This window comes from Cladophialophora bantiana (genome assembly GCF_000835475.1).
Source record: "Cladophialophora bantiana CBS 173.52 unplaced genomic scaffold supercont1.1, whole genome shotgun sequence".
In the NCBI taxonomy this organism is placed as follows: Eukaryota; Fungi; Ascomycota; class Eurotiomycetes; order Chaetothyriales; family Herpotrichiellaceae; genus Cladophialophora; species Cladophialophora bantiana.
This window is the reverse complement of record NW_015971575.1, coordinates 774,131-786,664: the sequence shown is the minus strand read 5'-3', so window position 1 is coordinate 786,664 and position 12,534 is coordinate 774,131. Positions and strand designations below refer to the sequence as shown.

General features: G+C 52.6%; 5 protein-coding genes across 5 annotated transcripts; 3 read left to right on the top strand and 2 right to left on the bottom strand.

Moving 5' to 3' along the window:
• Positions 1 to 1,070: 1,070 nt before the first annotated feature.
• Positions 1,071 to 1,749, top strand: Z519_00285 (uncharacterized protein; the record flags this gene model as incomplete). The annotated part of the gene is made up of 2 exons (XM_016758044.1): positions 1,071 to 1,103; positions 1,186 to 1,749. The coding sequence occupies 2 exons, from the start codon at positions 1,071 to 1,073 to the stop codon at positions 1,747 to 1,749; spliced, it is 597 nt and encodes a 198-aa protein (XP_016625293.1).
• A 1,022-nt stretch (positions 1,750 to 2,771) lies between these two features.
• Positions 2,772 to 3,814, top strand: Z519_00284 (dTDP-4-dehydrorhamnose reductase; the record flags this gene model as incomplete). Its single annotated transcript, XM_016758043.1, has 3 exons — positions 2,772 to 2,947; positions 3,004 to 3,023; positions 3,078 to 3,814. The coding sequence occupies 3 exons, from the start codon at positions 2,772 to 2,774 to the stop codon at positions 3,812 to 3,814; spliced, it is 933 nt and encodes a 310-aa protein (XP_016625292.1).
• Positions 3,815 to 4,222: 408 nt separating this feature from the next.
• Positions 4,223 to 6,097, bottom strand: Z519_00283 (uncharacterized protein; the record flags this gene model as incomplete). The annotated part of the gene is made up of 1 exon (XM_016758042.1): positions 4,223 to 6,097. One exon carries the CDS (start codon positions 6,095 to 6,097, stop codon positions 4,223 to 4,225), a length of 1,875 nt encoding a protein of 624 aa, XP_016625291.1.
• Positions 6,098 to 7,210: 1,113 nt separating this feature from the next.
• Z519_00282 (uncharacterized protein) lies at positions 7,211 to 9,604 on the top strand (the record flags this gene model as incomplete). Its single annotated transcript, XM_016758041.1, has 1 exon — positions 7,211 to 9,604. The coding sequence occupies one exon, from the start codon at positions 7,211 to 7,213 to the stop codon at positions 9,602 to 9,604; it is 2,394 nt and encodes a 797-aa protein (XP_016625290.1).
• A 1,766-nt stretch (positions 9,605 to 11,370) lies between these two features.
• On the bottom strand, positions 11,371 to 12,290 carry Z519_00281 (uncharacterized protein; the record flags this gene model as incomplete). The annotated part of the gene is made up of 2 exons (XM_016758040.1): positions 11,371 to 12,017; positions 12,074 to 12,290. 2 exons carry the CDS (start codon positions 12,288 to 12,290, stop codon positions 11,371 to 11,373), a joined length of 864 nt encoding a protein of 287 aa, XP_016625289.1.
• Between the last annotated feature and the right edge of the window lie 244 nt (positions 12,291 to 12,534).

Below are 12,534 nucleotides of genomic sequence, written 5' to 3'. Positions count from 1 at the left end.
TCTTCCTTGTCGAGGACTCGGCCTTCCTTTTTTTTTTTTTAACTTCATGTTTGCGAATGGAAAGGATTTCCCCTCCTCGATGAACACCGCAAATGTTCCACCACCACAGTCGACAACTTTAGGGCACAATTCATGACGCGGTGGGAGTTTCATAAGCCCTTACAATGCAGCAGAAGCTCTGCCGGGCTGGGATGTGGCGCGTTGAAGTGTTTGGATTGTGTCAGTGAAATTCAGAAGTCTGCTTTGATCCACATCTTCCGTCTCGTCCGGACTTGCATCGTCAGGATTTGCATCTTGTATCTTGTTGTTGAGGCTTTCAAGCATGCCGTGCGTTATGTCGGGTGCCCTTTTTTTTTGGCAATTTCTCATATATTGAACTTTTGACTTCAGTTCCGCAATGTCCTTCCCACATATGGGACAGGTTGGGCCCAGCTATTTTGAGCATTTTCTTGACGTGTACAGATGGCTGCCAGACCTTGGCGAACTCAACACCACATATCGGACATGTCTCGAACTCAAGGCCTGGGCACCTGGGCATTGCCGGACGTGCTACCTAGGGCGCTTGGCCTTTGAAATATCCTTCCCACAAACAGGACAATTGTGTGGTGTTGCCATGGAGACAGCCTTAGAGCCTAATAGGGCAAGTTTCAGTCGGGGGAGAAAGGGCAGGTCGCTTGAGGATGGTTGTGAGGATGGTTGTGGGGATGATCTAGCGGTTGACAGCTTTGGCGTGTGAACACGAGAGGAAAATATTTTGGCAAGAGAATCTAGTTTTCAAAGAGGCAGTAGCTATGAATCAGACCTGGCGGGTGAATGCATGTTTGCTAAGCAGACATTTTTGTTGTACTCACCATCGGCGACACTTATCATTGCCTTCATCCGTTCAAATCCACCATTTCTGGACTTTCTCATTCATATCTTCCTCCCTCTAAGTTGCCAAAACCCTCCTCATCCCACAACTCTCCTTCCAGAGTATGTCGGCTGGCACCTTGCACATCCAACACTCTCCCTCCAAGGTGTTATTTGTCCAGCACCACCATGGATAACCTAGCACGGCAAGAGTACGCCCGATGAGCTCTCCTCACTCTTTATCGATGAGTAAGGTAATGACCAGGAGTAGGCGCTACATTGAGCCGTTGTAAATTCAAAGAGAAGGCTCTCGATATATGGTGTCAACTTCTCTAGGAGCCCCGCCTCGGTAAATACCGCCGTGCGCTAGTCAATCTCCTTCCGGCGTTCCTCGTCGAAAAGGAAGAGCAGCTCAAATTCGCGGAAGAGTGCTTGGACATCATCAACATTATCCGGCAGGACAATGGGGGAGACGTCAGCGACGACCCCGAGAAAATCGAGGCTCTCGCACAAGATTTTGTTGAAAAGCTCAAGGGCGAAGCCGATGACAGAGCTCTGAGTACGGCGATGGTAAAGACCTTATCGAGCACCTCGCTAACAGCGGCTTCTCCCCCCGTAACCCGGAAGAAACCAAGAGGCCCGGGTGAAGCGGAAGCCGGAGAAGTGAAACAATCTATTGGGGAGGCGGATGTCGCTGACCTGGTGAGGCTGGCGGACGGCACGGTTGGAAGAGTCATTGGGAGCCCCGAGAGCAAGCCCAGACTAGAGCTCGTCGGGAACGCGTCTCGCGAGGAGGACAGTCTCCAAAAGATGGCCGCCTTCACTATCGAAAGGATGTTTCGAGATGTGTCGTACAAGCCGAGCTGCCGGTCTTGCAACGCACAAATGAACCATCTATAGAGACACCTGAGTTCTCTTTGCCCGTTCCTCCTCGCTAATCTCGATGAGAATCTCCGGTCTGTGATAGATGTTGGACGACAAAAGAACGAGAAAAGCAGAGCGACGAGGGACGTCGGGACTCAGAGCTGGAGGCATAAATCAGCGGCTTGACAGCACGAAGCGCACGGCCAGTCGGGCTGGCTAAACAGAGGATTGAGTACTGGGTATTATGGACGAAAGCAGTCAATATTTGGATAGGTGGCCCATCGACATCGGACTAGTAACACCCTTCGTAATTTACTGAATAGTACCTTTGTACCTCGTACCTCGCGCCTATCAAGTAGGTTCCCCATTGCCCTGTTACAAATTATCCTCTATTGAGTTAGCGACCATTTTGGAGACATTTGGCGGTGCCACAAGTTGGAGTTAGGCTGCCGCCGAGCCCGCCAAGATTCTCCACGTGACTGCTACTTAGGTAATGGTCGCCAAGAAACGATGTCTCCCAGGGTATAAAAGGTGCCTCTTTTTTTTTCTCGCGTCTCGTTTTTGAGCTCTCCATTCCGGTGCTCGGGCATACGCGACAAGTGAGGCTCCAGCCGATGTCGTGTTATTGCTAGTTGAAAACTACTTAGTTTGACCGCTCCTTGTGGCCTTCGGGTCGCTTGGGAATCTTTGGAACCAGACAAAATGACCTTTTCATCGTCATCTTCGCCTTGAGCGAAGTCATGGAGAAGAGGATAAAAAAGGAGCACAGCTTCGAACGACTCGTCGCTGGAGCCTGGAGCGAAAACATAGTCATAACAAAGCAACACCAGCAGACCCAACCGGGTGGTGATTAGAACAGGACTCAACATAGATTCAATGTGCCAGCCGTAACAGAGCTGCGTAGTTCTCAGATGTACAGTGCGTAAGGAGCAGAGCTCTGGCCAAAACAAGGACCACCTACACCTACCAAGCTACGAAGAAACAACTCCAACTCGACCTCCCAAATGTTCTGTTCCACCACCACCACCACCACCACTAACACCAACAACCACTTCAAAATGCCGTCCGTGCTCGTTACGGGCGCCTCCGGATTTCTAGGCCGTCAAGTGCTTAAAGCCTTTTCAAATGCTGGCTGGAACGCGACAGGCACAGGCTTCAGCCGCGCCTCAGAGACAGTCCGCAAGGTAGACCTCCAAGATGCCGACGCAGTCGCCAAGTTGTTCGACCAGGTCAAGTAGGGGTGGCTTGTGTACACCGCGTCACTACAGAAAAACTAACGCAAAGCTCCAGACCTCAAGTCGTCGTCCACTGTAGAGCGGAACCTCTACAAGACCGGTGATCTACTAGAGCTAACAAGATCGTAGGCGCCGCAGACAGACAACCGGACTCGTGCACCCGAAACCCGGAAGCAGCACACAAGCTGAACGTGACAGCGACCGAAATCCTCGCCTCCTGCGCCGCAAAACACGATGCCTTCCTCATCTACATCTCCACGGACTACGTCTTCCCCGGCATCCAAGGCCAAGCTCCCTATAAAACCACCGATACCCCCAGGCCCACAAACATCTACGGCCAGACAAAACTCGACGGAGAGACCGCGGTCCTCCAATGCCCCAATAGCACAGTGGTGTTGAGAGTCCCCGTGCTCTACGGGCCGACCTCGCCCAAGGAAAACAATAAAGAGTCGGCAGTCAATGTCCTAATGGACAGCCTGTGGAAGTCGCAGAACGAAAAGGTGAAGATGGACGACTGGGCCATCCGGTACCCTACAAACGTGGAAGACGTGGCGAGGGTGTGTCTCGACATTGCAAAACTCTACACCGCCTCGCCGCACCCGGAGAATCTCCCGCGCATACTGCAGTTTTCCAGCGAGGACCGCATGACAAAATACGGAATCACGCAGAAATTCGCCGAGATCATGGGCCTGTCCCTGGATGGGATCGTGCCTGATAAAGAGGGCGGCAAGCCGGGGCCCGATGGGACGTTGAGGCCGTATGATTGCCATCTGGACACGAGCGAATTGCAGAAGCTGGGCATTGACGTTTCCACGGTCGATTTCGTCGCGTGGTGGCGAAGGTGGGTTGGAGCCTATCGGCATTGAAAATGGCATGGCCACCATGGCTACGAAAAAGTAAGACAGGGACTGACGAGCATGGAGATACTTTTTCTCGTTGCGGGCTTCTTGCCATACGGGAGGCGGCAACGGTCGACAGGGAGTCCCGTCGGCGTCAGATGGCATGAGACGGAGCAATGGTATAAAAGGGCTGCCGTCGGTTGGCCGTCGTCCAGTCTTGTATCTCACTGGCATGAGCGACTCCTCAGCTTCCCCAGACACCGGAATGTACGTATCGAAGATCAAATCACCTTTCGTGACGATCCTCCCCAAGTGCTTTGGAGGCAAGTGCAGTTGAAGAGATATACTCCGTACATGGTTACGAAGTGAGTAAATTTCCAGCTTCAAGTCCGACCTCATTGCTCTTTGCTCTACACTATCATGCTGTACCCCGAGTCAATGAAACGCCCTCTTTATAGCCCTGTCCAAATTACTCCTCTCACTAGCCGTCGTGTTGTGTCTCTCCATCTGCAAACACTGCCACCTCAAGCGACTGAAGGCGAGAACCAGGTTGAACACGCGCTCCCGGTCGACAGGGTGCAGGAGAATGGTCAAATCCGTGCTGCTGCCGTCGAGAAAAAGGAACTGCAGCGCCTCGGCCGAACGCGTGTGAAGGTGTCTGAGATGCTCGAGGCTCGAGCTGGAGTGGATGTCGATGCTGTCGAGCTTGCGCATTTCTGAGAGAGAAGAGAACTGCCAGCTTCGATCTTGTTGTCGGCCGCCCGTGGAATAGAGCGTGAAACTTGTCCTGCTGATAACCAGGCGTGCTCGTCCTTCGACGTTGTCGTAGACATTAAACGAGTATGCGACCTCTCTAGTCAATGCTTGCTGGGGAGACTCGCTGTCATCGTCGTTCGCTCGATCATCATCTGTCAATTCAAACTCCCTCAACCCGTTCTCTTCCCAGGCGGCCGCCTTTTCTTGCAGCCTCAGTACCGCCAACTCTGCATGCGTGGGAATATCCCAAAACACCCACCTGAAGTGTGACAACAACAACCGGTACTTGGGATAGTTCGTGGCGATCGGGTATGTGAGGAAAAAACCACCGCCAAATATCAACCAGACGAGTTTGACGCAGAACACCTTATCTGCACATAGCGTGACGAGAAGACAACAGAAGAAAAAGAAGAGGGTCGCCAGGGTCAGATTCGGCCGTTCCCACCGGTGAAAGTTGACGAGGATCTCGAGGAGGTCGGCCAAGTCACCTAGCTGTAGCTGAATGATTGGGCCGATTTCGTCCAGAAACGGCTCAAGCCAGTCATGTTGTCCGTGTCTCTGGATGAGTTCACCCCATGTTTGCACGCGGGCTTCCCGGTCAAAGGCCCTGCTCACGCTCTCTCGCAGTGTCTGCACGGACTGTGTGCGGAATCTGTTGCGCAGGGTGGAGTAGATGATGTAAAAATACAAGTAGCCCACAATATGTTGGGTGTACCACAAGACACAGAACAGTGCCAGCCACTTCGCCGTCCGACGAGGTGACTTCCACATGTAGACGTGTCGCACGTTGACAAGAAAGGATTGCCAGGGCGCCGAGGTGATGGCTATTCGTTCAATAATACGCGCGAAGTCTTCGAGATCAAACGGTGGGGAACGAAAGTCGTCAATGTAGCCGGTTGTGAAGTCGCGAGTGTAATAGAGAGCCATGTAGCCGAGATATCTCTCCCATTCGAATCTACTACCGTCCCTGAATTGGGACCGTTCGGGACGAGATACTGGGCGAACAACTTGGACGCGGGAAACATGACGGGACAGGATCCAAGCCGTCTGCAAGCTTTCCCTCTGCTGTTCGATTTTGTGCAAGCGATCGTGGGCTTCGTCGAGCTCAGAAGCGACGGCATCAGTGTCCGGGTCTGAGGGATCGCTAGAAACGGCCTGAGCAAGAGCATCGTGGGCATCTAGCAGTTCCTGATCTTGGTCAAAGGTCAATCCCGGATGGCGTTTTCCAAGTTTCCCGGCCGCAATATGAGTAGCCTTGCTGCGCATGAGCTGCCGTGGATGGGTAGTGAGGTACTTGATGCTTTTGAAATCATCCTGGATTGCCTGACACGTCGATTTCTTCCTCTTCGGCGATGAGTTTTGAAGAACTCTGGCAGGATCGAAAGCGGCATCGGAAAAGATGTTGCCTTCGGCGTCAGAAGATGCACCAGTCTGTACAGAAAGAAGTCGTTTCGTCTTTGCCTTCGCCTTTTCCCTTGCATGTAAGGCACTGTCAAGAAGCTGGCTGACATGGTCTTCGGCCTCAGCGGCACTATCACGAGAGTTCGAGGCCATATCAGGAGATGCCTGCAAGCATGAGCTTGAATGATTAGCAAAGGTGAATGCAGGAAGTGTCTCTGTGGGAGTTCCATGTCGAGATGGGTACAGCCTGGGAGACAGGACAACGTCTTCTTTTCAACCACAGCAAATGACCTGAGTGTGCTCTGGTGTGCCATGGCGGAACCCAATCTCGGGACATTGTGGCGCCAACTGCACCATCCTTCTCATTGCACCTCTGTCCGGTTGATCTAGGCTGTTCTATTCCAAGTTTTTGACTGTCCAAATCGGCAGGCCCGAAAGACATTGATTGGGTCGAAGGGAAAAGAATAAGCCTGACTGAAGCGAGATCTTGAAAGCGGTGGCAGATCGATACCTGCCTTAGCCCGCCACTGACGATAGTCGAGGGCGAGATGGAGATGATGGAATGTGGAAGCGAGGGAAGCAAAAGCCGTCGACTGCAATTCGATTTAGATTCTGCGTCTGCGGCGTGCAGTTCTCTTGCTTCCCCGTATATCTACGGTCGCGCATAAAATGTTGGAACGCTGGTATAAGAGCTTCGCCGTCTAAGCTGTCTCAAGGGAGCAATTCTCTTGCCTTCATCGAGGTCCATTTTGGCGTCTGAGCGCCGACGACGTCGTCTTCGCCATCGACTACCTCTGGCTCGGGCATGTACTCGGCATCATCCTCACAATCTTGAAATATCTCAACCTCCATTATCATCGGCGGCTTCTCGTCCACCATTCTTCTGGGGGAGAACATTAACGCCAGCGTCAACTCTATCATAGGTAATGCGTCGCACCCTCAGTGAAAATTCTTAATTCACTGCCAGGAGACCGCCCTCGTCAATAGCATTCTTCCTCTTATGCTAAGGTAGGTCAAGGGCTCGGCAAGTGAATGCAAACCAGGTGACTGTCATATCTGAGTTGGCAACCCTCTGCCAGACCCCCAACATTAAATAAAGAGTCCAGTGCTTGATATTGTTCTCTTATTCATGTCTGTCCACTGCCTGTCCACAACACGTTGCGTGGCACTCACTTGAGCTGGATATCCCAGTCAATGATCAATCCTTTGAATACCTCTCTTCCCTTTCCTTTCCTCACAGTCTAGCATTCTCTGTCGCTCGCCAATATGGACGACACTCCGCCCCCGAAGAAGAAATCGCGCTTCTTCAGTAATGGTAAAAGCAAAGTCGGCAACCTCTTGCGTCCATACAGAAAGCAGGCGGAAGCAGACGCCGAGAGCTCGGCAGGGCACATCGATGATGCTCCTCAATCTAATGCCAATGGTCTTCCTCCATTATCCACCGTTCATACTCCCGCCATCTCGCAGCTGACGAATCCGGCTCAACGCCCCGTTGGTGTCGCGACATCCGGCTCCGGTCTTTCGACGCCACTTCACACAACCTCCTCACAGTCCACACCACAAGGCTGCCTCCCCAAGAAAAACCCTCCAGCCGATAGTCAACGCCAAGACAAAGGACAACGCATTGTACCTCAGGCATATGTTACAGAGAGTGAAGCTGAGACGGACTTGGATTCGGGTTCTGAAGACGACAATCACGGAAGAAAGTTCGATGAAAGCGACCAGGAGAATGTCGAACCAGACACCAATCCACAGTCGAACCCAGCTATCTCCGATGCGGATCAAACCGCCTCGAGGCACAAGCGAAGAAACGCCATCTACGGTGTCGACGCTCTCCTTCCACCAGGCTCGAATACCCATGAACAATATGCTGCTCAAAGCTCTAACACCATCTTCGCTCCCATTCCCCCAGGTCCTCTGGGAAACAGTTACACTTTTGGTGGTGTCCCTTCAAACCCCCATGTCGCTCCAGCTGGAGGACAATGCCCCTTCAACTTCCGTACCGCACAGATTCTTTCCCCGCTAGGGGCCGTGGAACTAGCTACAGGCGATAGCCTGCAGCACCCCCTTGGCTCCGGTCTAGCACGAATGGCACAACAAAGTGTTCACCGTGATACCGGTCCACTCCAGCAGCAATCGCAAACACTACCAACAGGCCCCTGGAATAAGGTCACAGCCTCTGGTGTAGATGTGGACCGGGATGAATATGGTCGCCGGCTGCGAAGCTTCCCTTCCCGTGTGCCACGTCCTCCAGCTCATCACGGCATCTATGTGGCCTCTAGCATTCCTTCTCACGTCTCAAACCCAGACTCCCTTGTTCCAGACCACATTTACACGTCCCCTAATCGGATCGAACGCGCCCACCAATTCGCCCGGAATTCTCTCAAACGCAAACGACCCGAAGCAATCCTCCCTCCGCCGTCATATGTCTACCAGCGCACGGGTGACCCGAACTTCAACATCTTCCACGGCTTTCTGCTGTACCCAGAACTCTGCTTCGCGCTGGCATCACACCTCCCTGTCAAGGAGCTGATTAGCTTGTACGCGATCTGCAGAGACTTCCATATCATTCTCGACACGCGATTTACCACAGCAATCCTCTCCCAAGCGACCGCTAAAGCGCCCGAGAGTGCCCGGGCATTCATGTTCCGCAGCTACGCACACCTTTGCCGCTCCGACCCGGCCGCACGCATTCCTCACCCAAATGCCGTCCTCGCAACGCAAAAATTGCCCCGACGAATCCCCTCGTTCCGGTGGCTCAAAATGATTCTGCACCGTGAGAAAGTCGTCCACGAGATCATGACCGTCTTCGCGGAAGACGGTATCCCCCTCCCCGCGAGGTGTGCGCTGGCGCTCAAGAGGTTGTGGTTTATGCTAGACATACCCGACAACGCCCGACGGATAGGGTACTGCCACAACAGGGGCATGGTGACGGATCTGGACCTGTACTTCTCCGCTTGTTTCCTCACGAAGCTGGACATGAGACTCAACGATCCTGTTGGCGGGGAGAAGAGAGACGGGATGAGGAAACTGCTTCTAGCGCAGCGTAGCTTCACCACTGTCCTGCGGGTGTTGAAGCGCGAGATGTGGACGACTAGATTCGACGCGTTGAGGGAGTGGATCAAGTACAAGTACATGCCAGCAGCAGACGAGGAAGGGTTGAGCATCTTCGGCGTCCCGCCGGATAAAGTGGGCAAGGGGAAGCTGGAGTACTGGGGTCTTCGTACCGCCGAACAACTTGGTCGAGAGCCCGAGGTGCTCTTGAGGCCGGACCAACTGATAATCAGGGAAGCGTTCCGGCGCGGGATGCAAATCGAGAAGCATTACATCAAGTTCATGCTCTACGGATACGTGCGCCCGGACACGCTGGAAGACTATGCACCCCGGACGTACGGGCGGAGGATCGCCGAGCTCCAGGACGACGAGTACGATGTTGACGACGTGGTCGGTGGGGTCGCTGCACTCGGGGTAAACGATGAAGGATTCGATCCCCTACTCGACCTCGGACAGCCTAGGGAGGTGAGCAAGTACACCATTGTCAAGGAAGAGACGTCTAAGCGGGAAAGGAACATGAGGAAGGCCGAGGAGGAGTTTTTGAAGAGTTGTCTTGAGTGGTGGGAGAGCGAGCGGAAGGAGTGGGAGGAGCTAGAAGCAGAGTAGGAGCAGAAGCGAAACCAGACGCAGACGCGGAAGAAGAGAGCTAGTAGAGAAGAAAGGGATTAAGCCCCCGTGGCAGGAACTTCTGAAGAAGCAGAGAGAGAAAAAAAGGACATCGAAGGTAAATGAAGTTTAGAAGGCAGACGGTATTTCTTACTCTATCAACGCAGACAGACGACCCTTTCTCGGTCCGCAAATCAAGCCCTTGTGTCCGCTCCTCACCTCGAGCGAGCGGCGTGAAACACGCAGGGGGGAACGTGTCACGGGGCAAGGAATCAGCATCAGGGTCCGAGGAAGGGGAGGGGGGAGAGGAGACGAGGTGAGAGGAAAAGATGATTAGAAAGACAGATGAGACGGATAGGAGATATCGAAAGACCAAAATCATTCGACTCACTCGATCTTAAAGAAAAAAAAAGAAAAAACGGCCTTTACGGCGAGAGTCTTTCAACTACTCCGTACCAGGGATGGATAGAGAGATAGATGTGTGATGTTATCATGTGTGATTCAACTACGACATGGCATAGCGTGTTGTAGTTGGGTAAAGTATAGTATAGTTCAGTACAGTATAGGACATGGGCAGGAAGTAACATATAGAGTACACCAACCACCACATTAAGAGGGCCCCAGAAATGAGCAACACACGGCGCACCATACGCAGCGCATACATACCAGCTGGAGAGAACCGGACCATTTCAAGTACAGATGACATCGATTCAAGCCAAGTCGATCACTCCCGCTTGCTCTGGAAGAAACATTTCTGGGTCTGGTTCGGATTCGGATGCTCACTCGGCCCAACCTGGCAAATACATGTTGTGTCGTGGTCCGAGAGACAGATTTTGTGGCTGTGGAATAATGGCCATGATACTATTAGCTGCTTGTGGCGGGGACAAGTCCACGTCGGGTCCTGAGCCGGGAGAGGGAAAGGCGACTGCCGTGCATACTCGTCGATAGATCAGATGAAGATATAATATTGTTGAAAGAGGGATGAGATGATGTTGATGTTGGCGGTTTCCTTCGACAAGGCCAGTCAGCCTTCGAAGAGGACCCAGATTAGAACATTGGCGAGTCCGTATCCCTTGTTCCGTAGACGACTCTTTGTTTGCACTTGGGGTCGCTGCAGTTGTTGTACCGTGGCTGTGGTGCACGTCTCATATATACATCCACGTACAATACACAGCGTCAAGATGCGCGACGCCATGGTTGGAGCTGACCCGCAAAAGGCGAAAGGCGTCGCCGCAAACGGCACATGTTGGTATGAATTAGATCCCCAGTAATGGTGTCTTTGTAATTTCGGTTTTGAGAGCCACACATTATCAATCGTCAGGACTTGAACGAATCCTCGAGTAGTCACTTCAAGATTGTCGAGCCCCGTCCTCCCTTCTTCAACGTCTGTCCAAACTCATCAGGGAATGTGCGGCTGGGAACGACGCCGATTCCCCAAACAGGACAAGTAGTCTATGTCTTATCGGGATCTGCAATGCGTCGACAAATGAGGTCTGGCTGAGGAAATGTGTCGGTGGATTGATATCGAGTCAGCATTTAGCCAAACCAGGTAGCAGCAGGGCTATGTGGAAGGATTGGCCTCCGCTTTTGTTTAAGCGGTTAATAGTGTACTCCACTCTTTATGGAATCATTTTGGACCCAAGCAAAACGACCGCGGAATTTGTTCGTCTTGCGTTCCACATCTCATCTGTTGATCAATTCCGCGTTTGGAAAACTCGTTGTGAGAGCTGAGAAATTCCCTCGTAACGGAGCAAGAGATGTGCCCGCTAAGGTTCTGATTTGGGAATGGCTTTGACATCCAGCTTTGCTTCGGACCCCACCAGGGTCTTGTTCTCAGATGACACCACGGTTTTGATGTCGTCCTTCTGCTGGGAGGGACTTGACCCTTCCATCTCTGAATGTATGTAGTCACCTGGCATCTCCTGTGGAGGTGGCCAATGCGCGTCCCCGGGAGCTTCCACAGGCACCATTGCTGCTGATGCCATCTCCACCGGTCCTTTCTTCTCGTTTGGGGGCATTTCAGCAGAGTAAGGAGGTGCTGCTGGCTGAGAGTCTGCTTCTAGGATCCTCTTGGATTCCATGTCTTGTCTCTTCTTACGGTTGTTCCTGACGACCAAGAACACGATGAGGGCGACGAGTAATAACCCCCCCACAGCGGCGGCGATGGCAATGCCAGCTTTGGCGCCCCCGGAAAGACCCGAGTCAGAGCTGGAAGATGAAGATGAAGTCGTTCCTGTAGAAGGGTTGGGAGCTCCGGTGGGTACCACAGAGGGTACGGCAGAAGTTGCAACCGACAAGTCCTGACAGTCGACGGAGAACTGGCTGACGTTTGTAGCGGTCATGCAGTTAGAGAAGGGGGCAAGGAATAGCGTCGTTGAGCTGCAGTACGGGACATCGCTGCCATATACCGTCACTACCAAATAGATCAGCATAGCTCGAGACACTCGTCGTCTCCTCCTCTGCACTCACCTGCGCATGTCTGATCCAAGCTGGTGACCATGAAACTAAGGTAGCCCTGCGCGTTTGTCGGAAAAGGCGTACAAGTGCCATCGTCGGGACCCGTCTTCCAACTCAGGAACTTCGAACACTGGCTGTCTGAATAGAAAGTGATATTGGACAAGGCCACAACGTAATGAAATTGAAGGGCAGACCACGCAATCGCGGTGGTCAGGCCGAGGGTCTTCATTGCTGCAAAGGAGATTTCAGAGATTCAGGCATGTAGACAAACAAGCAGAGAGAAGAAACGAGTGTGTTGCTTGCACGTAATATCAAAAGAGGAAAAAGGGAAACCGAACCTGCGGTGTGGAAGGACGATCAGCAGGACTTTTGTGGCCGTTGACAAAGCCCGAGCACACCAAGGATTCGCTCTCGCTAACGAACGGGATCCATATGTATGTCCTTAGCGAGTACTTACCTGCTGTAGGTGTGAA